The 26,051-nt window shown below is 37.2% G+C and overlaps 1 protein-coding gene across 5 annotated transcripts in view; it reads left to right on the plus strand.

The window, feature by feature from the left end:
• Nucleotides 1-26,051, plus strand: part of CDKAL1 (CDK5 regulatory subunit associated protein 1 like 1) — a 649,567-nt gene that overhangs the window by 200,615 nt on the left and 422,901 nt on the right. For all 5 annotated transcript variants that reach the window (XM_029243200.1, XM_029243201.1, XM_029243202.1 and 2 more), the window contains one exon: nt 11,553-11,673. In XM_029243200.1, the coding sequence (XP_029099033.1) occupies nt 11,553-11,673 (121 nt within the window). The remainder of the gene's footprint in view (nt 1-11,552; nt 11,674-26,051) is intronic.

Raw genomic sequence — 26,051 nt, forward strand, 5'->3', positions numbered from 1 at the left:
CTTTATTTTACAGTGATTGAAAGTTTTAAAAATCTCCTTGCCTTCTTGCTTTTGAGAAACGTCATTAGCATTATAGGTCTTGATAAGATTACAGTTGCATTAATTATAGTAGCAACTGTAATTACCTTCTGTCTGGCTCTTTGTAGCTTACCCTTTCGTATACATTAATTCATTTGTACTCCACAGGAACCCCGGCATTACTGATTATATAGCAAGGCCGCAGTGTACTATAATTTGAAACCTACTCCTCTAATCTCAAGTTCTTTAGGTTCTGTTAAGCTGCTTACCTTGAATGGAGGGAAGTGAGAAAGTGAGACCCATTTATTGTTACCTCCATCCCTCCTGCCTATTGACTAAGGTCACGGCTCAACCATTTCTAGTTCCCTTTCATATTCTCACTTACACGTTTTGTTCCTTCATGTTTCTTGTCTCCTCTTTGATTTCTTTTTCCCTTTCCTCCTTCTCAGTTTTACTTGCCATTTTATTTTGTGGCAACATAAAAACTTTTTTTGTAAGGAGTTAATAAAGATTTGCTCTATTTTTTTAAAAAAATTCTGAAAAGAATATTTTAGTCTTACCTTGCTCTAAGGGTGCTTAATTTAGGAAATGAGTAAACATATTCCTTAACTGTAAGCAAACAATAAAGAAGCTAATCAAACCAGTAAAAACCTAAAGAGATTCTGCAGAGAGAACTCTCTTGGGTGTGTTTTTTAAAGGTAATTTTGGAAGGTTTTAAGGTAAAACACAGTTTATACTGTTTTTACTGTCAAATGATTAAGTCAAGAAAGTCCTTCCATGTTTTTTAAGGATATGGCCTATGTTCTAAATTCTAGTTTTGTATTTAGGCCAGATAAGTATTGAAGCTGTAATCTGAAGGATTTTGATGTAGATAACTTTCAGTCTTTAACATTTCACAACCAACATTAATTGTAAATTCTTGAATTAAGGTTTGTTTGTTTGTTTTTCAGTGTTCAATACTGAGGTTTTGAATTAACCTTTAAAAATAATGTTTGGCCAATCTTTTGATTAGAACTAAGAATGCATATCTCAAACCCACATAATTCCTATCTCATAAACTATGTTTAGAGGCATTTAATTTTTGAAGGTGGGGTTTTTCACAGTGGAGCTCCTTTATGCCAAGTCTTAATAAATCTTTTCAGTGAATTCTGGTTTTAGCGATAGGCTGGTTTAAGAAGCAGAAGATGAACAGACAGGATTTGTAGCAAAGATCTGTGCTGGCTGTGTTAGCAGTGTTGTGTCCAGATGTACTGGGAAATCTATGTAGTTGTGTATGTAACTTGTTTCTGGCCTGCTCAGCCTCCCACACTACAGTGTCATTTCTCCTCGAGGCCTTTCCTGATCTTTTTTTAGGAGAGTTGACCACTCTCTCATGGTGATCTATTGTCCTCAAAAACACTGATCAGACCATGTCTGACATTTCATTACAGTTATTTGTTTACAAGTTGTTTTTCTCAAGACCGTAAGTCCCTTTAGGGCAGAAGTCATTGTGATGACTCAGGACAGAATAGGTTTTTTTTTTGGCGGGGGGGGGGGGTTGGGTTTGGGGGGTCTTTATGTTGTATCTAAATATTGATAAAATAATATTTCAAACCTACTTCATTTTTTACTCATCTGTAGCATTTTGGAACTTCTGTTTCGGTTATGCACGTGCATTAGTGTATTGTGTTGTGATATAAAATGTCCATCCTCTTTGTTTTTCGTACATTTCTACACTTATTTCACTGTCCTCATTTCTCCAGAAGGGCAGTGGTAATGCCAGTCACAAGGGGTTGAGGACTAAGATTGTGAATTTAAAGCCAACAAGTAAGTGCCAGATGCCCCTTCCCTGACGTCCCCCCTTTAGGTTGCCTTTATACTGCCTCCCACTGCTCCTCGGTGACACTTTATAAGGATTTGAAGAGTTGCAGGAGGAGCTTGACATTTTCGTTCATGATCGGATGTGGGGATCTGAGCTAAGTGTGGCTTACAGGTTCCTTATTCTTGTATAGTGTTATTCTCTCTCTCTCTCTCTTTTTTTTTTTAGGAGCTTGAATGCCATCTGTTATTAGGTCTGTTATCTCTGCTTTCATCACCTGGTGCAGTAATTTGGGGAATATGGGTTTGAGCATGAGCAGTGATTAAGTTTTTGCATTGCTGCCATGGATGCTTTACTTACTGAAACGGAAGTACTGAGTAGCTTTATGCCATAAACATTAAAGCTGGGGAGGGGGAAGGGGAAGCTGGAACAAAGTGAGAGAGTGGTGTGGACATATATACACTACCAAAGGTAAAATAGATAGCTAGTGGGAAGCAGCTGCATAGCACAGGGAGATCAGCTCAGTGCTTTGTGTCCACCTAGAGGGGTGGGATAGGGAGGGTGGGAGGGAGATGCAAGAGGGAGGGGATATGGGGATATATGTATATGTATGGCTGATTCACTTTGTTATATAGCAGAAACTAACACACCATTGTAAAGCAATTATACTCCAATAAAGATGTTAAAAAAAACACCCCAGGGCTCCCCTGGTGGCGCAGTGGTTGAGTGTCCGCCTGCCGATACAGGGGACACGGGTTCGTGCCGCGGTCCGGGAAGATCCCACATGCCGCGGAGTGGCTGGGCCCGTGAGCCACGGCCACTGAGCCTGTGCGTCCGGAGCCTGTGCTCCGCAACGGGAGAGGCCACAGCAGTGAGAGGCCCTCGTACCGCAAACAAAACAAAACAAACAAAAAAACCACCCCAAAACATTAAAGCCTTGGAGCTACTGAAATTTAGAATTCAGGAGCTGTGTGGTGACCTAAATGGGAAGGAAATCCAAAAAAGGGGATATATGTATACATATAGCTGATTCACTTCGCTGTATGGTAAAAACTAACGCAGCATTGTAAAGCAACTATACTTCAACACAAATTTAAAAAATAAAAATAAATAGAGTGTGGGGAGAAAAAGAAAAGAAATATATAGAATTCAGGGGAGCCTACTGTAGCAAGACAGCCAACCACCTGAGTTCTTTTAAGGGTCAGTACTGAGGTGGAGTTAACTGATGTGCGAGTGCTTTGACTTGTGAATATTTTGATGTACACTTGATTTAGATTGTGAAAAGTAAGTTGGCACCATATAAATCTCCTCCCACTGTCATAAAAGGTATATCTGCTTGCAAAAGATGTAATTAAATCATAAAATTAAATGCTTCTGGTAGTTTGCCTCCAGAAGGTATTTCCATTACTATAAGAAGACATCTTGCTTTTGTGGATTATTTATTTTATGTATTCTTTGTCCGGTATGATGACTTGAAAATAGTTGTCATTAGTTGTACCAACAGTGCTGTACGAATGGAAGAAAAAGTTGCCTTAGAATTTTCCATTCCAACATGTTTTCATCTTTACATCGTCCACAGTTCTGGATCATACATAAATTTCACGTCATTATAATTATAGTGTAGATACTTTTTTGTGCAAGAAGGGTTTTGATATTAAATAACCCTCAGACTTTGAGGGGATTTAAACTTTGTGTTCTGTCCTTATCTTAGTTTCCTCTCCAACCCAAAACTCTGGAAATGCATGCTGGTAACATCAGGACCTTAGTAGAGGCTCTCTTTGCTTATACTTTGATTCACGCTTTGAATTCTGTCTTTTTGGACAGTTGATTCTTACCATTCTTCTCTTATTTTAATGTCTTTTTCTAGGTGTCATTGTTCTAGTTAACATTTAAATTCCTCGTAATTGCTGAAATCTTAGTAGCTAAAATTGGCGCTTGAATTGTAATGATCTTGTGTTTTGAGTCAATTCTAGCATTTCGGGTAAAATTTTCCAACCCAGAGTAGCTGCTTCTTTCACTTAACCCAACATCTTTGCTTCACTTTGCTTTCTTCTTTTAAAATGAAAATATTTCAAGAGAGTTACTTAAGTGTGACTATTAGAGAATGCTTGCTTTCTTGGGAGGAGCTTACATATGAGGAATGACATTGAACGGAGCAGAGACAAACTTTGGCTAAATTTTTGTTTTTCTGTGTAATTAAGTAGTTAAAAAGCCTTTGGAGGCCATGCTGAGTAACAGCTCCAAGCATTTTGTAGAAAAACAGTAAACTGAGCTTTCCTTTCTAATATTCTTAAACAATATTCAAATTGATGGGGCTCTCTTAAGTGAGAATTGATGTCTGTAGTGCATTTACTCATTGTTTTGTTTTTGTTTGTATATCTACCAGTCTTCTCTTACCCTCTGCGCCAGCATTGGGTTGGGTTTGCTTTTATTAGGAAGCTTTCCAGCAGGACGACCCAGAGCTTAGGGTTCAGATAGGTCTTCAGAATGTCTGTTAATAGGACTGAATTTGTGTGAAGTGAGAGCAGTTAGTAAGAGATGAAAGCAACTTGGCATGAGGCCTCTCTGGTGGTAGTGGAGGTGGGTGGTAACATATTAAGGAAACAGTGAATGGCCTTTAAAATTAGGTGAGAAGAATGAAGTATTGAAGGAAAGTCTGGCTGTTTATAGAGGCTTTAGAAGAAAAAGAAATTAAAGGAAAAAGAAATAAACAATTGGAGTCCAAGTTGCCAGATTATTGGTGCTTCTATAATGTGTAATGATATTCTAAGGCTAACTTGTACAAATGACTTTAGCTTTGAGAACCAGAGGGGGAACGATTGGTTTGTATGTAGAAACATAATTTAATTAATAAATATGTATTTTGTAGGTAGTCCTGTTTCTATCAGTGTGTGTGTGTGTGTGTGTGTGTGCGCGCGCATATGTGTTTACATATATGCTTATATTACAGGGGTGGGTACTTTTGTGCTTTTGAATGACCATTATAATTGGTTTCTTGACATGTTGACACACAGGGCTTTCTAGTATGTATGGGTGGGATGTTTTTCCTCAGCTCTAATAATGTTCAGTGCAGTTAGCACTGTGGGATTTGGGAAAGATTATTTGCTCATGAAGATCCATAAACCACACTGAATATTGATTCAACGAGTATAGCCATTATTGTACAAAATATGCCTTTTTTCGTATAGGTTTTTCAGTGTTACGAATTCACAGGTGTGCATATAATAGTGAATTATATAAAACAAACTAGCTTTTGGTTCAATACTTTGTAATAAATAATAATTTTAGCTAAAAAATAGTTTAGTAACATTCTTTACTGGATTAGATCAAATGTAAAAACGAGCACAGAATCAGGGTTTTGTAGCTGATTTATAAATAACTGCTGAAAGCCTCAGGCTTAAAATTAAATTTGGTTTAACAGGACTGAATTTTATGTGACACTCATAAGTAACAACTTAGAGAGATGTTTATTAAAGATGGTTAATAAGCCCACTGAGACATATTTGACCATTATTTAGAGGAGATGAAATGTGAATTTACATTGAAAATGGGAAAGAGAAAATCTTGGAAATAGAACATTTGAGTATGTCCCATTCTACATATAAGGCAATCTTCATTTTTCATCCTTGGATTAAAATCGCATATTTCTATTTTAATAACTTACATCTTTATCCCTGTCTCCTCAGTGGTCTCATGTTATTAATCAGTTTATCTGGTCACACTGAGCATCATTGTTCCCATCTGTTCCTATTAATACTTCCTCCTTTAATTTCTTATTACGTGTGATTGAAATGATGTAAAAACCAATATTTTCACTCTCCTTTTCTTTCAAACTCGGTTGTCCTGATTTCTTTTCTTCCTCTCCTTCTCTTCAGTCTAGCCACAAAGGGTGATGAAATCCGCAGTAGTCACAAAATAAATTGGTACTCATTGAGCAGTGTTCTTTTTCTTTCACAGTGCTAGGCATCAGTGACTAATCAGAAGGGATTGTATAGAGAAGCAGTGTGTGAGTGTCTAATGGTGGTGCTTACGGCTTGGTCCCTTCATAAGTATAGCATGTTCATTTTCAGTATAAATTTGCTACAAAAGTTTCCTTTTTACCTTTCACATTTTTATTCCTTCAGCATGTTTCCCTGTTCCTGAGTCCTTGTTTCCTTTCCTTTTCGTCCCACAGGTACACCTTCTTTAAGACATCTCCTTCAGTTTTATTATTTATTCTGTCAAATTTCAGTTTGTTTTAGAGGGTAATAATATTGATAACTGCACATATAATGGGTAATGATTTGTAGTATATGTTTTTATTCTGTGGTCTATAGATTTAAGGAGTTACTTTGAAATAGCAATTCTGTTTGCAAAAGGATTTTTTAAAAAGATGGTATGACAAGTATAAAAGTTCTGTTCTGCTAGTCTGTTTTTTTAAAAAATAATCATTATGTGGTTGAATTTCCTTTCTTTCATCTTTGACCAGATATAATGAGGGACTTTTATGTTATTTCCTACTTTGTTTTTAGTGTGGTATATTTTTCAATTAAAAAAAAAACAGACTGTTGCTAGGTCTGCCACTCTTTAATGAATCATTGGATTGGAAAATAACTCATTATATCATCAGGCAGGACATGTTCCTTTATTTGCATGTAGGTAGTTGGAGATGAATAATTTATCAAATGTTATTAGTACAGGCTCATATTGCTGAAGTCTCAGCAGGATATAATGAAATTTGTCTCAGGCTAGTATGAAAATAGCATGCCTTTGCGTAGTCATTATTGAACTTTTGGCATCTCTCAGAGAACTATTATGTTATCATGCCAATCTTGCTCACCTCTTCATTAACTGGACTTGTGATTGAAGAGTTCAACTTATCTTGAAAATCTGTGAAATCTGGTATGCCAAATGCTTGAGTCTAACTGTGTTTCTCCATCAGAGCAAGAATTTTCAGAATGAATGAAGTACTTAATGTTTCTTATTAAAGCGATTAGTACAAAAAAGGCCATGACTGATGGTTTTATTACTTCTGGTCCTGAAAAGCTGTCTGTACAGGAGATGTTTAAGCAGTATGTCTTTCTGAAATGAGGGGTGATGAAACATACATATAATTGCTTAGAATCTTATATCTGTACTAATTACGTATTTGAAGTTATTTTAAATAATTGCTTTTAAAAAGTGGGCTTTGATTAGCTTGTGGCACGACTGCGTGAGAAGGTCAACAAATCTCCCCACAAGCAACAACAAAGCTGGACAAATGGTCAAAAACAAGCCATTCTTGCATTCTGGAAATTGAGTAAAAGCAGTCAGCAAACTGAGAAGTGTTTATTTGTGCAAACAACTGAGCTTTGGGTAAGAACAGTGTGAGTCTGTGGTGTTTGTGCCTGGTGCTACTGCCGTTTTCCTTCCTCAGCTCTGTGGGCAAGGTTGTTCAACCAGGGCAGGGCAGGCTGTAAAAACCAGCAGCTTCACTGCTGCTCCCAAGAAGGCTCAGTTGACTTGGAGGACTGTTTGGGAAAGTGAAGATGTTTATGGCACGTGACGGGGGGCGGGGGGGGGGTAGGGGATGAGGTGTCTCTGGCTCTACACACCTGAAGTTGTAGGTCTGTTTGGCAGAAGTGGTAGACAGACAGACTAGCCATGGATTTAGTAGAGACTTCTGGGAGGTGAGACAGAGAGAGGATGCTTGATAAGTCTTCGCAAACTGTAAATTGATTGGACGTTGTGCACATGCACAACAGGGACCAGAGTGGGCCCAAGCTGCCTACACTTATCTGTTGGCTGGAGCTTGTATGCACATCGTGAGAAGGTGGGAGAGGACCCAAGAAAGCCCAGGAGAAAGTAAAAGGTGGGGCAGGCTTGAAAATGGCCCTAAGTTTGAATTCTCTCGTCTCGTATACAGATCAATCAGCACATCGTTAGGAATCTTACTGGTTTAAGGTGTTTGAGCATATACGTGACCAGTCCTTGACTTAGCTTTGCTATGCAGATACAGAATTGACTGCTGGGAAGTGACGCTTTGGAGGGAAGAAAGCCAAAAAAGCTAAGAAAGGAGATTAATGACCATTCATTGTGGAGACATAAACTTCATAGACTACACTTTGGGTGCTTAATATGAATTGAGAGTTGCTACAATATATTAGCTAAAATTTCTAGTATTTAACAAAATATTATGATACATACAAAGAAACCAAGTATAACCACGTTCAAGCGGGAAAAAAGCAGTCAGTATCGACTGTCGTTGAGCGGCCAGAAGTGTTGGATTTAGCAAAGACTTGAAAGAACTAAGTGAAACGATGTGAAAAGCATTTAAGATAAGGGTGATGACGGTGACTTGAGTACAGAATCACAAAATGATAGGAATTATAAAAGAGAACCAATAGGAAATCTGGAGTTGAAAAGTACAGTAGCTGAAATGAAAACATTCATTAGAGGGGCTCAACTGCAGATTTGAGATGGCTGAAGAAAAAAATCTGTGGATAGACCAAGGGAAATGATCTGATTTGGATAGAAGAAAAGAGGAAAAATGAAAAGGGCCTCAGAGACCATTGGGACAACATCTGGCACACCAAAAAATGTGTCATGGGAATCACAAAAGAAAAGGATACAGTGAAAAACAGCAACAGCAACAACAGTAGTTTTAAACCGTACTGGATGAAAACTTCGCAAATTTTATGAAAACCATTACTTTCGGATCCAAAAAGCTAAATGAATTCCATGTAGAGAAGTCCCAGATATCCATACCTATACACATCGTAGTCATTGTAGAAAGAGAGGGAAAACCTTGACGGCATAAGAGAGAAATGACATACTGTGTACCGGAGAACAACAAGATTAGTAGTCGACTTCTCACCAGAAGCACTAGAGGTCAAAGACAGTGGAGTGATATATTCAGTGCTCAAGGAACAAAACTGTCAACTAAGAATTCTGTTGATATATCCAGCAAAAGTATCCTTCACAAATGAAGCAAAATAAAGACATTTCCAAATAAAAAATTTTTTGCTGGCAGACTTGATTTACAAGAAATACTGAAGACAATTTTTCAGGCAGAAAGTGGTACCAAATGGAAATCCCCAGGCGGAAATGAAGAGTGCTAGAAGTGGTAATTATGTGGGTAAATATATAGTACTTTATAAATATATTTTTTTCACATTTTTCTTTAAAAAACATACAACTGTATAAAACAATAATTGTAGCACTATATTTTAGGGTTTATACAACTATATATGTTAATATGTGTGATGGCAGTGGCACAAAGGAGGAAGAAGGAAAAGAAATGATTCTGGGATGATTGAATATCCATGTGCAAAAATAAACTTAGACCTTTATTATACACAAAAAGTAACACAGTGTATCCTAGACCTAATTATAAGAGTGAAAACGATAAAAGTTGTGGAAGAAAATGTAGGAGAAATCTTTGTGCTCTTGGGCTAGGCAGAGAGTTCTTAGATATGACACCCAAAGCATGAGCTGTAAAATAAAATATAGATAAGTTGAACTTCATTATATTAAAAAAAACTTTCATTTTCAAAAGATGCCATTATGAAAGTGAAACTATAAGCCACAGACTGAGAGAAAATATTTAAAAATTATGTATCTCATAAAGGTCATATTACTAGAATATGTAAAGAATTCTTATAATTCAATAATAAGACAAATGCTATAACTAAAATATTGACAAAATACTGGAATAGACATTTATATTAGTGAGGGTTCTCCAGAGAAAGAGAACCAATAGGGGTGTGTGTGTGTGTGTGTGTGTGTGTGTGTGTGTGTGTGTGTGTGTATCATGAGATGTATTATAAGGTATTGGCTCCCACCATTAAGGAGGCTGAAAATTCCCAATGTCTGTAGTCGGCAAGGTGAAGACTGTAGAGAGCTGATGTGTAGTTCCAGTCCAGGTCCAAAGGTCTGAGAATCAGGAGAGTTGATGGTGTAAGTTACAGCTGGCAACTGGGCAGGTGCGAGACCCAAGAAGAGCTGATATTTCAGTCTTGAGTCTGAAGGCTGGAAAAGACCAGTTACTCAGCTCAGTAGTCAGACAGGAGGAGTTAGTTCCCTCTTACTCAGCCTTTTTGTTCTATTCAGGTCTTTGATTAATTGGATAATGCCCACCAGTGTTAGGGAGAGCAGTGTGCTTTACTCAGTCTACTGATTCAAATGTCAGTCTCATCCAGAAACACCCTCACAGATGCACCCAGAATAATGTTTGGCTAAATGTCTGGGCACCCTGTGGCCCAGGCAAGTTGACGCGTAAAAATTAACCATGACAGCATTTTACCAAATGGGAATACAATTGGCTAATCACACGAAAAGGTGCTCAATATCGTTAGTCATTATGGAATGCATATTATTCATTCAAAGCACAATAATATACCACTGCATGCCCACTAGAATAGCTGTTGTCAGAAGTTACAATATGAGTGAGGTCTTGGTGATACGGAGAAACTCAAACCCTCATACATTGCTGGTGGGATATAAAATGGTAGCACTTCTTCGGAAAAGTTATTTCTTACAAAAGTGAATATAAATTTATGACATAACCCACAATTCTTTTCCTAGGAATCTATCTAAGAGAGGTGAACACATATGTCCGCATGAAGATCTGTATTCAGATATTCATAGAAGCATTATTATAAAAGGTGTTAATTGGGAACAGTCCAAATGTTCATCAGCTGGTTGATAGATTAGCAAAATGTAATATATTTGGTATGGGAGCATGGATAGACAATAAATAAGCTTGAGAGAGTTTTGGGGGTGATGGAAATGTTCTAAAAATGGGTTGTGGTGATTGTACAACTGTATAAGTTTATTTAAAATCATTGAATTGTGTACTTACAATGGGTGAGTTTTACAGGATGTACTTCAGTAAAGTTATAAAAAAATTATGTATATAGAGAAAATGATAAATATGGAAAATAATATTTGGTGAATATCAAGGAGATGGGAATTCTTGTATTCTTCCAACTTTTCTGTAACTACAACTAATTCAACATTTTAATGGGCCTTAGAAGTGTTCTGATTCTTTTGTAATGTTTTAAAAAAAATAAGTTTAAAAGCTTTCGTTTGTTCTTAAAAATCCAACCCTAGAGTGTCTTTTTTTTTTTTTTTGCTATACGCGGGCCTCTCACTGTTGTGGCGTCTCCTGTTGCGGCGCACAGGCTCTGGACACGCAGGCTCAGCGGCCATGGCCCACGGGCCCAGCCGCTCCGCGGCATGTGGGATCTTCCCAGACCAGGGCACAAACCCATGTCCCCTGCATCGGCAGGCGGACTCTCAACCACTGCGCCACCAGGGAAGCCCCCCTAGAGTGTCATTTTATCTCAGCTTTTTAATTCTTTACTTCTTTGATTTACAGTTTGCTTTGAGCAGATGATCTGCTTTTGCACCTGGCCTGCAGGGCCAGTGCCCAAGTGAACCCTTCCTGCTTCATATATTTACATATCTGGTCTGTGTTAGGGGCCATTCGTACCTGTGGAATGACACTCTGAGGATATTTCTATTTCTCTCATCTGTGCAGTATTAATGTGCAGATATTCTAAGCAAAGTACTTTTGACTGTAGGACTTGAACACCACTGCCTTTCCCTTTGGTAGTATTTCTTAGGTTCAGTGATCGTATCTTCTCTGGGTTGTTTTTATTTGTTTTCATAAAAGAAAAAGTTAAATGCAAATATTAACACATTTGTTGAAAGCAGTAAATTAAAGTGAAGTTGTATGACTCATGCTAACGTGTTTTCTATGCTTTATTTGAAGGTCACTCTGTGAGACTGCTGGGTCAGAAAAAGGATAATGGAAAACGGTTGGGGGGAGCACGACTGGATTTGCCAAAGATTAGGAAGAATCCACTGATAGAAATCATTTCCATCAACACTGGGTAAGCTTTTCTCTAACTCATAAAATATTCAATATACTCCATGAATTTTCCTGGCTATGTGACATAGAAAAGTAGTTGAACATTTCCTTGGGAAAGAAAAATCAAAAATGAATTTTTAAAAAAATCAGACATGAATATCGTTCCCTCTGTTTCCTGTATGCAGTTGCACTTATATATGCAGCAAGTGTTTTTTTCTTTGATTAACATTACTCTAACTTCTTTTCGGTAATAAATGTGGATTTTGTTTTCCAGCTCTGCCCTTGGTTAAAATCTTTTTAAGAAGAGTATTTCTTCTTTTTTTTTTGTGGTATGAGGGCCACTCGTGTGGCCTCTCCTGTTGCGGAGCACAGGCTCCGGACGCAAAGGCTCAGCGGCCATGGCTCATGGGCCCAGCCGCTCTGCGGCATGTGGGATCTTCCCGGACCAGGGCACGAACCCGCGTCCCCCACATCGGCAGGCGGACTCCCAACCACTGCGCCACCAGGGAAGCCCAAGAAGAGTATTTCATTCTGTGAAATGGTTAATACACCCATCATCTTTGACTATTTTTTTCAATAGCATTATAGTAAATATTGCCCAAGATCCTAACCATATTTTGATTATTAACTATCTGAAATGAATATTTTTAAATGTTACTTTTATGAGCCTTAAACTGAAGATAAACATCGTGACTGAATATCAAGTACTCTTTAATTGCCATGTTGGTCTGAAGTTCTGCGTGATTATAACTCCTGGTATAATCAGTCATACTTTGTTTTATTTGCGTTTGCTGAATTTGGTTCTTTTAAATAGTGACTCCATTTGAGAAAGTTACTTATTTCCCACTTTAATCTATATTATCATAGTCTGGTAATAAATTTAAATTCAAACCTCATGAAAGTCTCTCCATTCATGCAGCTGCCTCACATTTCCCACAGATTTAAGCCTTCTGCTCCTTTAAAATTTTAATCTTCCTTCTCTCTTTTTAAAAATTGTGCTCCTTCTGCCCTTTGCTTTCTTCATGCTCTTTCCCACTGAGAACAGGTGAACTTATCTTTCCTGCTCCAGCATCTTTCTACCTCTCTCCAAGCCAGTGCCGTCCTTTCCTCCTGCACTGTTGCACCTGTGTTGTCACTGGTTGTCTTTTCTCTTGCCTTATCATCCACCTCTGGTTCATCCTCCACACTGCTGCCAAAGACCGGGGACTGTTGAAGAAGACATTTAGCTTTTCCCTAAAAGCCCTTGGGGACTTTCAGTTGACTTCGTGAACTTGTCCAGGACCAATGTCTGGCCTTCAGTGTGGAAGTTCATAAACCTGGACTCATCAAGCTCAGAGACTACTAGCGACTAAGTCAGAATTTAACAGTCAGAAGCGTAGCTGTCACATTGATCGGAAAATCTGATATATTCTCTGGAGCCTGAGCCAAGTTATAGGTGTAAGGCTGTTTGCTGTTGCCTCTGTCTCAGTCACTCTTCTCCTTCCTTCACATCCTGCATTGCTGCTGCTGTTGTTTTTGACTCCTGAATTCAAATTCCTATTAAAATTTCAGCATCCCTACATTTCCTTTCCTCCATATTTACCTTATTTTCCTTTGTAACATTTCTCAGTATTGAAATAGACATATGTCCATTTATGTTGTAATTGTCTCCCCTCACTGGCATGTAATAAGCTCCATGAAAGTAGGAAATTGACTTTCTTTTTTATCATTGTATCTTTAGTACACAGAAGTATGTACACAGTAGGGATTTAGTAAATGTTCACTTATGAATGAATAATTGAGTTCTATAATTAGAAAGTTGAATGGGATCATGTTAATTTCTTGTTGCAGTACAAATTGCCTTGCTACTTGCTCAGTAATACTTGGAGTTTGGCTAAGTGTACTTTCTCCTAAACAATGTCTTTAGAGGGGCAAAGTCTAAATGTTTCTGATAGTCTCATTTTTAAAAAAAAAAATGCAGGACTGTTCAGCTCCTTTTTGACTGGCACATTCCTTTAAGTATGTTATTATTTTAGGGCCTGTCAAACCCTTTTGTATTAGAATCTGTTATCTTAGGATCAAGGTGACTTTGTAGCTACTTGTGACCTGCTGAGTGTCGATTTTAACTGTTTGTTTTCAAAGATACTTTACATTTTTAGTCTCCGTACTTCTCCATTTTGTCACTCCCCACCTCACATTCCAGTATTCAGTCTCACTGAACTACTTGACATTCTCAGCCTCAAGGTCCTTCTGTCTCTTGACTCCAGGCCTGTCTGTGTGCTGTAAGGATCCCCTGGTGTGTTTTACCATTTCTCCACTTACTTGTGGGTAATCCTGCTGTACGCACTTGTGTGCCCCTTTCTTTGGGTGGCTGCCTGTTCCTCCCCTCCTGACCAGGCTAAATACCTCCATCTTTCCGTTGTGCATCTACAACATTCCCTATTTACCTTGATTATGGCACTTCTCAGGATGCAAAATTTCTATTTTCTACTTAGTTATGAGCTTCGTGAGTTCAGAAAGTATTTCAGTTATCACTGTTATTATCTCTGACTTCAGGGTCCAGTACAAAGTGAGTACTCAATAAATGTTGAATTAATGTTGTATTTTCAAGCCACTACTAATTTATTTTGCCGTATATTTTTCAAAATTTCCCTTAGGTAGCCATTTTAAATAGCATTACGTTAAAATTTTTTCATATATTTATAATTTGAATTTTTCTTCTCTTGGATTTAGTGTTTCTTATAATGAGGCTATAGACTTTTTTAAAGCTCACTGGGTATTTCCTTTCACTTTCTCATCCTCTCACATCTCTCATATTACAGTATAGAATTGCCTCTTAGTAAATAAATTAGCAAACATTCTTTTGCTGTTAAGAGAATTAATCTGTACTGTCACTCGTTGAGATAAGAGTTTCTGAACTTCTCTGACTACTAATCATTTTCCTGAATCAGTTGGAGCCTTATCACTTGTTCTCAGATTAAAGTCTCTCCATGAGTGTTTGTCGACAGTATCACTCTTAACATCTTTACCTTGAATTTTATTTTTTTTACCTCCAGTAGAGCTCATTGCTTTTTTTCATTTACATTTAAATGTTTTAAAAGAGTTCTACGGATAATTATTTCTTTCAGGCGAAAATTATCATCTCCATCAAAATCTTAGACTTTTCAAAGTTTTATGGCTTTGAAATTAAATATGGATATATAAGTTTCATATACATTTTCTATTCATCAGTTAGGGAAAGGACCCCATTTGCATGGGGTTTTATTACATGTATTGGTAATTTAGCAAAGTTACTATTAAACTCTACAGAGTTGTTATGCTTTGTTACGTTTCTAACTTAAAATGTAAAAGGAGTATATTAGTTGCTTTAGCCAAGGAAGAAGTTGAAAATTTCATATCATGCTAGATTGTGGATGAGCTGAGACAACTACTTGTTTGATCACATTGTGTATAATAAGAGTACCTTTAGGTCTTTTTTTTGTGTGGTACGTGGGCCTCTCACTGTCGTGGCCTCTCCCGCCGCTGAGCACAGGCTCCGGACGCTCAGGCCCAGCGGCCACGGCCCGCAGGCCCAGCCTCTCCGCGGCATGTGGGATCCCCCCGGACCGGGGCACGAACCCGTGTCCCCCGCGTCGGCAGGCGGACCCTCAACCACTGCGCCACCAGGGAAGCCCAAGAATACCTTTAGTTCTTAAATAACATTTATTTTTTCTTTCCATACTCTCAATTTCATGTTCAGTTATTCATCCTTCTCATGTTTGCTGTATTGCATATATAAATTTGGTCTACTCGGTTCCTTGTCTCAATTTACAACATTCTTTTTTTTTGAGGTGAGCCTTCTGAGGTTAGCTGCCCCTTGTCCAATATCACTCTTATTTCTAGACTGTCCCTTATGGGGTAAGGACTCCCTGTAGACATGAATAGGCACATGTTTGTCTAGTAGGATGATGAGAGCTGTATGGACATGACTGAAATGCAGGAGAGAATGAAGTTAATCATTGCTAATGTATATTGAGTGCTTAATGTGGGCCAGACAGAATTCTGTGAAATGTGTATTTTTTCCTGTATTTCGTCCTCACAACAGCCTTGTGAGATTTTTCAGTAGATGAGGAAACCAAGTTACAGAGCGGTTGGGTGACTTTACATTGTCACGCAGCTAGTAGGTGACTGAGACTGAGGCTTATCTCTTGTGCCCATCAGACACTTTTGTGGGTTCACAGGAGCAAGGGATCATATCAAGCGTGGAAACAGAATAATCTTTGCATTATAGTGACATTTGAAATGAAATTTCAGCATCTATAGGCCACCCACATTTCTTGCTTACGGTTCCTATAGCAACCGAGCCAGGAAGGAATGAGAGCCTGGGTGGTAGTTTTGGGAAGGAAAAGCAAGGGTGGGAGTACTGTGTAATGGTTAAGAAGATGGGCTTTGGCATTCTCCAATGGATTTATTTGTAACCATGGATTTGGAAGTTCCAAAGAGTGGTTGGAGATAGAAATACAAGGCTAAAAAGAAGCCTTAGTTGGAGGAGTGAGAGTTGAGGTCAGTGAAGGTGAATGGTCTGTGCCCCTATATAGGAAATAAGAGGAGAGAGAGGAATTATCTATGAAATAAAACTAGTCAGTGGCGAAGGTTTTATGAAAAGAAGTGTCTAACTATCAATTACTTTTGATCCTTTGAGGAGAAGTAATGCCAGGTTAGGTGAATCATTTTCGAAAGAGCCGGAAATTTGCAAACCACATTAGAAATTAATGGGCTTTGCTACAGGAGGACTGCTCTTTGGAGGAGTTCTGCTATAAAGTGAGAGATGTGGTCTTTAGAATACAAGGATATTTCTATCTGAGCTTGTTTAGAGGCAGAGGGGTAAGGATTAGAAATATATTGACAGGAGAAACTGTTTAAACAGGAACAGTTGTGAACGTAGTTAGAAAGGTAAGTGTTGGAGAGAAAGACACCTTCATGCTTCCTCAGACATAAGAGTAAAGGAGTAAAGAGTAAAGTAAGTTTAAGTGTAGAACTTATCGGTTCATTTTTCTTAAAGGTCTTCACTGATTTAATTTAGAGAAAGGTGCTCAGTTCCTACATGCTGTCAGGCAAAATGGAGGGTGGAGGGTTCAGTGTCCTGTCCCTTTATGTTTTGGTTAATATACTGTGGTCTCTTTTTGATTCCATTGACTTGAGATACAGCCAGTTCTCGATCAGAATCCCCCCTCCTTCCAAGGTTTGTCAGTTTTCTTCTTCCCCGATTTCCTCCCTTTGGTGGTGGTGTTCAGCTGATATTCTACACTACAGATTTTCTATAAACTGGAAGCTCTGTCTAATCTGAGATTCTAATTAAAAATTTGGCCAGAAATAATCTTGTTTCTGGGGTAAATATATGAAATTTGAAGAGTCATGCCAGAGTGTTCCCTTTTTTTTCATGAAATTCGTGGAGTGAGGTCATGGTCCTGATGCACAACAGAGTAGGAAATCTGTGGATATTTATGTAGAAAAGTATCAACCAGGTGCCATGGTCAGTATAATAGGGAGTCAACATGTGCATAAAAGGAAGAAGTGAGCTGAGGTTGAAAAGCTCAGGTTTTGTCAGGGGACCCCATTTGTGTGATTGCCTTATTTTTTTTCTAGTAGTAAGAATGGAGTGTGGAGACAGAAGGAAATATAGGGGACAAAAAGTTAAAAATCAGAAAATGGGCCATAAAGAAAATCTCTGCTTCATTTTGCTGTCTCTGTCACTATCAAAGTCATCATCTTGACAATCCCTTGGCGATTTTCGTTCTTCCAAAGCCAAGGGTTGGGTGCTACTCAGCAGTTCTGATATAAGGTATATCATTTTTTAGATACTGCTATCAGATTATCCCTAGTGTGAAGGGGTAATCCTCCCTAGGGCTAAACACATCTTAGAAAATACCATCTGACCCTGTAATGTTTTACTGATACTTTCACTTTTAAAATTTATCATCTTTCTTGTTGTTTGCCATCTGCCAGACATAAAATGATGGTATATGGGAACCTTTAAGGGGAATGTAATTTTCTTTGAGATTACATATTTGAATTTATTACATTTTTTTAAAGTATCTGTTACTTTTCCCCCTGTGACATCTTAGCTTTTGGAAAACAAACTAAGATATTTCAACTTTTTTTCTGTAATGTCCGGAATTTATCAGTCCCTATTCCAGGGCTAGATACATAGGTGAATGAATGAATGAAAGAGAAAGAATGCAAATTTCTCTCATAGAAGTGAAGTAGGATCATTACTAATAACATTTTGCTATCTTTCTGGTTCTAATGATTAAAACGTGAAATAATTATTAACTAGATATAATCACAATGCATTTGAAAATATAATTATTATGTGCTTACCACATTACCAGGTATGGTATTAGATATTATGACATATACAAAGAAACATTTCCCAAGTCAACAGGTAACTAACATTGACTGAAATAATCCAAAAAATCCAGCTGTAAACACAGAGTTAATTGCAGCTCCTGTATGGGGAGGATTTGGGTCTTGTTCTGTTCCACGTTCTGGGGAATGAATGCTTTTAGGTGCCAGCATGACACTCTTCTAGGGGTGAGAGTACACAGCAGTGACTCCTGAGACCTCTGAATATAAGCGGTGTGAGATACTCAGGTATCCTCTTACTGCCCCTCTATGAGATGTGGCAGCAACAAAGTAAAAACGTCTTCTCCTTGACCTTTGTCATCAAACACGACTACTGCCATTGTCAGTACACGTGTGGAAAATATAAGCCTCAAATGCTATCTTTTAATGTTACTCTTTAAATTACAGCTTTCAGAAAATAACATTCTGTTAAAAAAATTTGGTGGTAAAAAATTCATTGGGTTGGTCAAAAAGTTCATTCGGGTTTTTGGTAACATCTTATGGAAAAACCCGAACGAATTTTTTGGCCAACCCATAATTAGAAGTGTTCTTATAAAGCTTGAATTAAGGTTCCGAAAAGATCCTGTTAGAAGGTTGAATATATGCAGTATCACACTTGTATTAGGGTGAATCTTTTTTAACATTTTTGGAGAATAAAATTTGGGATATTTTATTTTATAATTCCTTTGAAATGACTACGTGTTTAGTATATTCAATGATTCATTAACTTCTTATATCTTAGCATGGTGTCAACAAATAAGTGTTCTTTTTTTTTCCTAGTTATGCTGTACTGTTCTGTTTACATGTCCTGATTGTAATAACCGTGGCACTATTCTGAATCTGCTCTCTTGAGAAAAGCTCCCTCAGCCTCGGTGCCGTCCTCAGAGACATCTATTAGGTCCTGACACCTTTTTCCAAGAGGCAGTATCTCAAGATAAAACATTCCAAAAAGAAATCAGCAGACTTAATAGTCACTCATTTATTTAAAAATTATTGGTCAATATCACTTTTTTACATGTTGGGCACTGATGACTGTAAATTAATGTAAGTCAGTTTTGTCATGTATACTCTTAGAAGTTTTTTTTTTTGATAGTAGTACCTACCAATGAGGATTAGTTGCTTCTCGACAACCCAGTTGTCAGGTTATAATGAAAGCAAGTCCCAGTCCAGAATCTGCAATAAGAGTTCATTAAGCAAGCTGGCACCGTCCACCTGTTCTTATAAGCTTGGTGAAGTCCTCTTTCTTCTTTGGGGTGATTAAATCGAACCTTGCACGAAAGTTTCACTTGAACCAGATGAGACAGTATTGTCAGCCTCAAGCAACCAGAATCCTCTACCCAATATCTAGAGTGAGGGTAAAGGAGGGACCAAGACAGAATAATATCCTTAATGGTCCAAGCCAGTGCCACCCAAAGTGTGATCCGTGGACCAGTGCCAGGTTATTAACTATTGGTGACTGGTCTGTGACAAGTATAGAAATTGAGAGTAAGCATCTTAGAAACTTTTAAGATGATTTAACGTTGCTGCAATGTCTTATAATTTCTTTTCAATGTATTTTACAAAAATACTGGTTTATAAGAGGTTGGAAATAAAAATCCTGATCTGTCTCTATAGATAGTTTGAGAAACACTCGTCTCAGCTACGGTGTTGCAAAATTCTTTACCCTCTTCTGGCAAATATTTTAGCCAGTCAACTCATCTTGAATGTCACTGATTCCACCAGCGAGATCCCATTTCTACTATCTTTTATGCTATTAGGTAACCACTTGTGTCTAGTAGTTAACCACTACTTTCACAAATGAAAACTTATTTCTGTCACTTATTATGCTAATTTGCAAAGCCTCTGCTGTTGACCAAGGATAAAAGACAGCTAAAACATACCAGCAAGCTCTGGAAGGTAGCCATTCTAATTAAATACTAGCAAATTGTAGCTTAAAATAACTCACACATTTTATGTTACACCCTTGACATTCAGTTCTTTCAAAAGTAAATTATAGAAGTCCTAACATGGCCCATGTGAAACTTGAATCTAGAGTTTATAACTGTTCTTTTGGCACATCTGTAAAATGTGTAAATAACTGCTGTTATTATTCTTGATCTTCTGTAAGCTTACGGAGGCCAGGAAGCTTATCTCTTAGTAATGAGCCTGGAATGTGGTGCCAGCCTATTCCTGAGAAGACAGTAGAGTTTATGGTACATTGGAGAGACCTCTGTGCTCTGGGTTTGGAGTCTTAGACATTGTTATTTTCTATCTGCATGACTCAAATAAACTGGGTAACTGCTAAGAGCTGATCTCTTTCGTAACATGTACTACCTACTGTATATGTAGCCTGACACATTATGGGCATTTTAATAAGTGCTTTCCTTACAATTGTGATCTTGCTATATCCTGTTCTCTACCAGCATTCTCCAAGACCCCCTCTCCCTTTCCTTTCTCTGCATCGTTTGTACTATTTAGGCCAGAAAGGTGATGGTACTAGAATTTAAAGTTAGGAGTTTATTCGATTCATCACCAGCTCCTCAATCTCCTCTTTCATTTGTTCAGTTTTGAGTGAATGTTTGACAAATAAACGAAGAAAAGTTAATCTTAGTCTCTCCTGTAGCTTTTAGAACCGTCTTGTTCACAGTATTCACTTAAGTATTTTAGTATTTCAGTAACAGCAGGGATACTTAAATGCAGAAAAAATTTTCTGGCTGAGCTGGAGTATAATTCCAATTACTTCTCTCTGGCTATAGATGATTGTTTTGTAGAGAAAAATGTTAATTTGGACCATGAATGATGTGAAACTTATCTCAAACAATTAAATGTGTGAAATTGAAGTATTTATGTCAATTTTGAACTTGTTACATTTTTACTTTTATCCCAAAGCTAGTTGTCCTGAAATTTGCAGCTGTTTTGGTATCTTCAGTGAAATCCCCAAATACCTGTTTTCACTTAAACATTGTGCAAATAAAATTTTAAAGTAATCCTATTTTTAGTGCATTTTAAAAACTATATTTGGGCAAGATCATTCATAAGAACAGTGGATGGCACTATTGGCTCATACCTGTGAAGTAATTATCATTAAGTTGCAAAACTTTGAAATGCAGGTTTAATAAATGCCTTTAAGTAAGTGGCCCAGTTAGAAATTTTAGACAGCATTAGCGTGGGGATTTAGTCTTAAATTTTGTAAATTCTTCTTTATGTAACCATTATTTTACATAAACTTTGAAATGAATATATAACTTTTCTAGTAATTATATATAAAGAAAAGGCTGCTTTTTAAAAGCCATTTCAAGTTCTAGTATGTTACAGAATATACCATTGCTGTAAATAAAAAGTGCATCTTGCTTACCATTTTTCTGATAAACAAAATTATTTAGTTTGAGGAAGGTAGAATAACTGAGTTTGGATAAAAATCAAAATTTAAAGGTACTCAAATTTTGGCATATCATTAAAGAAGCCTTAAAGTTAATCGAGTAGAATGGTTCACACTTTTTTCAGGTTAGTTCATAGATTGTATGGTGAGGATGTACATTAGTTATAAATACTTACAGATGCTTTTATAGTTTAGAAAGTTTATTATTTTATTTCATATGTAAAAGTCTTTTATGTTTGTTATTTAAGAAAACTAAAGAGCCCTGTTTCTGGACATTCATTTATTCAACAAACATGGCTGAATATTTGTCAAGGACAGAGGATTGACAGGTACCTTCGTTTGGTGTCTGCCCTTGAGAATCCAGCAGGAGAGAGAGTAAAACAAGCAGAAAACAATTAAATTATATCATTGTAAGTACAGTAGTATAGGAGCGAACAAAGTTATTTATGAGCATGATGGATTGTTTGGGTGAGTTAAAGGAGCTTCCCTAGAAAGTAGATACTGAGGCTGTCTCTCAAAGTGTATCTCATTGGTGGGTTCAAAGGCAATCTAAGCAGGTGCCCCTCTTTGTATTGAATTGTGAAAGGCAGTGTCTTACACAGAGAATGATGAGTGGATCGTGGGGCGAGGGGGGGGGTGTTTCGAATTAGAGAATGGTAGGAGAAAGGGTAGAAAGAGATAGCTTGAGATTGCCTGGGTTCAAACTTGGCCTTATCATTTTATCATTTGCTGTGTGATATTGTATAAGTTATTCAACCCCTCTGTAGATCTCAATTTTCTCATCTATAAAATGGGGATAATTATGGTGTTGTAAGAATTTAAAGAGATCATCCATTTAAAATAATTAACACAATGTCTGGCACATAATATGTGTTCAGTACAATTACTATCGAGTTTATTACTATCACAACTATGCAGAAGGCAGACCTCGGGCCTAATTAGATTGCAGTGGGCTTAAGACCACAGAGCAGTAAGTGGCAGAGTCGTAACTTAAACCACATCATCTAACCAGTTCTTTTTCCAGTAAACCACAGGTTCATTGGCTTCTAGCCCAGTTTTCTATCCTTGTGTTGAAACTGTGGTTGTTTAGTTAGTTGAAAGGAAAGCCAGTTAGAGCTAAAGTTTGATACTAATCTAGAGGTTAGCCAACTAAACCCGAAAAAGATGCTGTGGGCCCCAGAATTTTACAAAGAGAAAGGAAAACATGGGCCGTCAAGTGTAGGTGGGTTGGGAGAATTTCTGCTCTTTTCTTATATTGTACTGTGTCAAATGCCTCTTAAGATGCATTAAGTTTATCCAGTGGGATGGAATCTGAATTTCCTATTACGATGTTTAAAGGATATAGATTTACAGTCATATAGATTTACAGATAGTTGATAAGTGTACCCTCCTGTCTGGTTGTCTTTTTTGTTTGTTTTGTTTTCTTGAGTTAGGGTGCACTTGGAGTCAGTACTTGAGTTAGGGTGGACTTGGAAGGGCACAATAGGAGTGAATGAATGGATGTTTCCAAAGAGCTGCCATCTGTCAATTTTCCTGTTGCTTCAAGAAAACTTGTTTTCCAGCCATATCAGGAAGGGGAAAAAAAAAACCCAATACTTGTGTTGTCCAACTTTAAGTATAATTGGACACACATGTGATTGTGGATAAAAGCCTGTCGGTTTTTTCAATACAAAAATAATATATATCTCATATTTATTTGTGAAACTACTTCGCTTTTATTTTGCTACATCTCAGCATGGTAGCACCAGTTGTTTTATTTTTGCCAACCCTGACAAAGCAGAATGTTTTGTTTGGCTTTTTAAAAAGGCAGCAGTGCATGTAGTTAAGACCTCATTTACTTTATCTGATGAAGTAGTCCCTGAGGAATGTGTATTTTTCTGTAAATCCACTAAAGAAACTGGGTTTAAGGCAAGGTCATCTTTTAAAATCCTGGTTTTCTATTTTTAAACAATGTATATAGCTCTGTGATTTGTAATGTGTATTTCTGTGGTTCTTTTTAGGTTGTCCTTAAAATAAATATTAATGGTGAGAGATAATACGGATTTAGGAAGATCTTTCTACCTTGTAAAGTACCTTTTATTTTTCCATTACTGCTCTTGAGGAAAACATAAACTGTCTGAAATGAGATTTTTAGTCTGTTCTCCTCCTCCCTCACTTCCTTTTCCCCATCTCTGTTTCTCTGTCTCCCCCGCCCCACATCTATAAATTTATGAGAGAACAAGGTATGTACAATGGATTTATTTATTTAGGACCAGTAGCCCTCTGACTGGAAGATATCCCCAGTCGAGATTGGTGGTTGTCTACTTTATTCATTGGTTTGTTCACATATTTGTTTGTTTATTCTTTAGTCATTCACTCATTTATTCAACAAACATTTACAGATATCTGTATGTATCAGATACTCTACTAAGTGCAATAAAAGAAACACGGTTTACCTGTTTTATCACTGCCCCCATAAGTTTTTTATTACTAGCATAGTTTCGTTAACTGGTAAATAACGCTGTTTTGATCATCATGGAATATAATCATCAGGTTTTAGAAAAATACGTGTGAGACTTAGAGCTATGTACCTAGAAATGACCACAAATACAGAGAATGAATAAAACAGGACTCCTACGATATATGATGGCTGAAAATGGGCTTGTACAACAAGTAACAAGTCAGGTTGGGGGGCCTCTTTGGTAAATTGATTACCATTGGGAATTCCATCATCCACCGTCACATGCTGTTCTCACTCTGGAATTCAGGCAACCCCTGATCCTTTGAATGTTGAGTCTCTGCCTACTCTGTTAAACACCTGATTTCACTTCCAGAGAATGGACTTGTTAAGACCCCAGTTTGCTTACTCCAACTTCTTTCTCATTCTTATTTCTCCTATTAGGTTTATTTTTTCATTTTCCTACCTTCTCAATTTTATGCAAAGTAAGAAACAAAGCAATAACAATAAAAGCAAACAGAATTTTGAAAAAAAAATTTTTTTTTTTTAGCCACACTTGTGGGATCTTAGTTCCCCAAACAGGGATTGTACCCGGGCCCTCAGCAGTGAAAGCACCAAGTCCTAACCACTGGCTGCCAGGGAATTCCTGAAAATTTTTAGAAAGATCTCTGTCCAGTGCTCATGAGGAGAGAGTGGGGGTGAGGTTCTGCTGGTGCTGAAAGCCAGTCTTAGTGATATTTAGTGATGCTCAATGGTTTCTACATGGCAGTTGGCAAAATGCAAGTTTTCTGTGTGAGTTGACTTGCACTTACATATTTTGTTTTTCACAGTAATATATCAAATGATGAATTTTCTTAATTTTATTGTGGCTTTGTGTCGAAAATTTCTATTTGGAATATAATTGACATAATTTAATACTCCATTAACTTTAAATTCTGTGATAGATTTTCAAAGGTGAATGATGGAATTAAGAATAGTACAGATATTTCAGTTTCTTCTTTTTTTAATTTTTAATTTATCTTATTTTTGCATATCCTAATAAAGAATCCAAATTTGATTAGGGCTTATATGTATTTTCCTGATACACTTAACAAATGCTCATTTGAAGCAGCATCAGTGTGACTTGCCTAATTTTTTTAGTTTCTTTTCTTTATCTTTTATGCTTGCATCTTAATGGTTCCTAGACAGCTTTAATTAATTGATCCTGTCATGTCTATATTTTCTGATTTCTCTTGTCTTGCAGTCTTTTTATCTTCTTTAAATTATTGCTTTGTTCCCTTCCCATTCTCCCATCCTCTGTGTCTCCTGTCTTTTCATGAGGTGCCATTACCATCAGGATACGTTGATTACTAGAGTAGTTTGGTCTTCGGGTATCACCAATATGCTATTTTCTTCTCTACATCTGATACGGAATTACGGGTGTGTTTTTCTGTTTGTTTTTTTGTTTTTGTTTTGTTTTTTTTGGAGAGTGGACCATGGCAGAACCTTTTTCCTGAATTGAGATATAGTGACAACAGCCAGAAAGTAGCTCTTATGATCTAGACTAGATTATCCGTTCTTTTTAGAACACCATACTTCATAATTTACCTTTGTCTTTTTATTTTCTTTCTGTTCTGATGGTCTTAACTGCAATTAACTTTGACATGTCTAATTTGTACTCTTACATATTAAAAGGCATAGTTTTTCAAATATATTTCATTAGAATGAATTTACAGAAGTGGAATTATTATGTCAAGGTTAAGAACCTTTTTATGGGTCTTGGAATATAAACTCAAATTGCTTTCCAAAGCATTGTCATTTACAATGCTAACAAGAGGGTACGTATTTTACTTCACTATAGAGTCTTCCTTATTATTCCTGTTTTATAGAAACTGAGGTTGAAGAGATAAAATAATGTGCCCAGAGCTACCATTTTAGTATAGATATAGCTAAAATGTGCAGCCTCGTTTATTGAATGTGAGAGGCCATTTGGCCTAGTGTTAGGAGTATAATTCTGGAGCCAGATTTCTTGGGTCTAAATTCTGGCTCCAGTGCTTACTGTGTAACTCTGGGCAGGTTTCTATGTGTGTCAATTTCCTCATCTCTGAAGTGGGAATAATAATAAAAATAATGTGTTTCCTAGGCTTGTTGTGGAGATTAAATATATCTATATATAGCTTAGAAAAGCATCTGGTAAATAAAATTGCTATATAAGAGATGGTTACCATTATCACTATTATTAATTCTTTCTAAAACAACATAG

This window comes from Monodon monoceros, unplaced genomic scaffold, assembly GCF_005190385.1.
Source record: "Monodon monoceros isolate NGI ecotype Baffin Bay Population unplaced genomic scaffold, NGI_Narwhal_1 Super_Scaffold_3, whole genome shotgun sequence".
NCBI lineage: Eukaryota > Metazoa > Chordata > Mammalia > Artiodactyla > Monodontidae > Monodon > Monodon monoceros.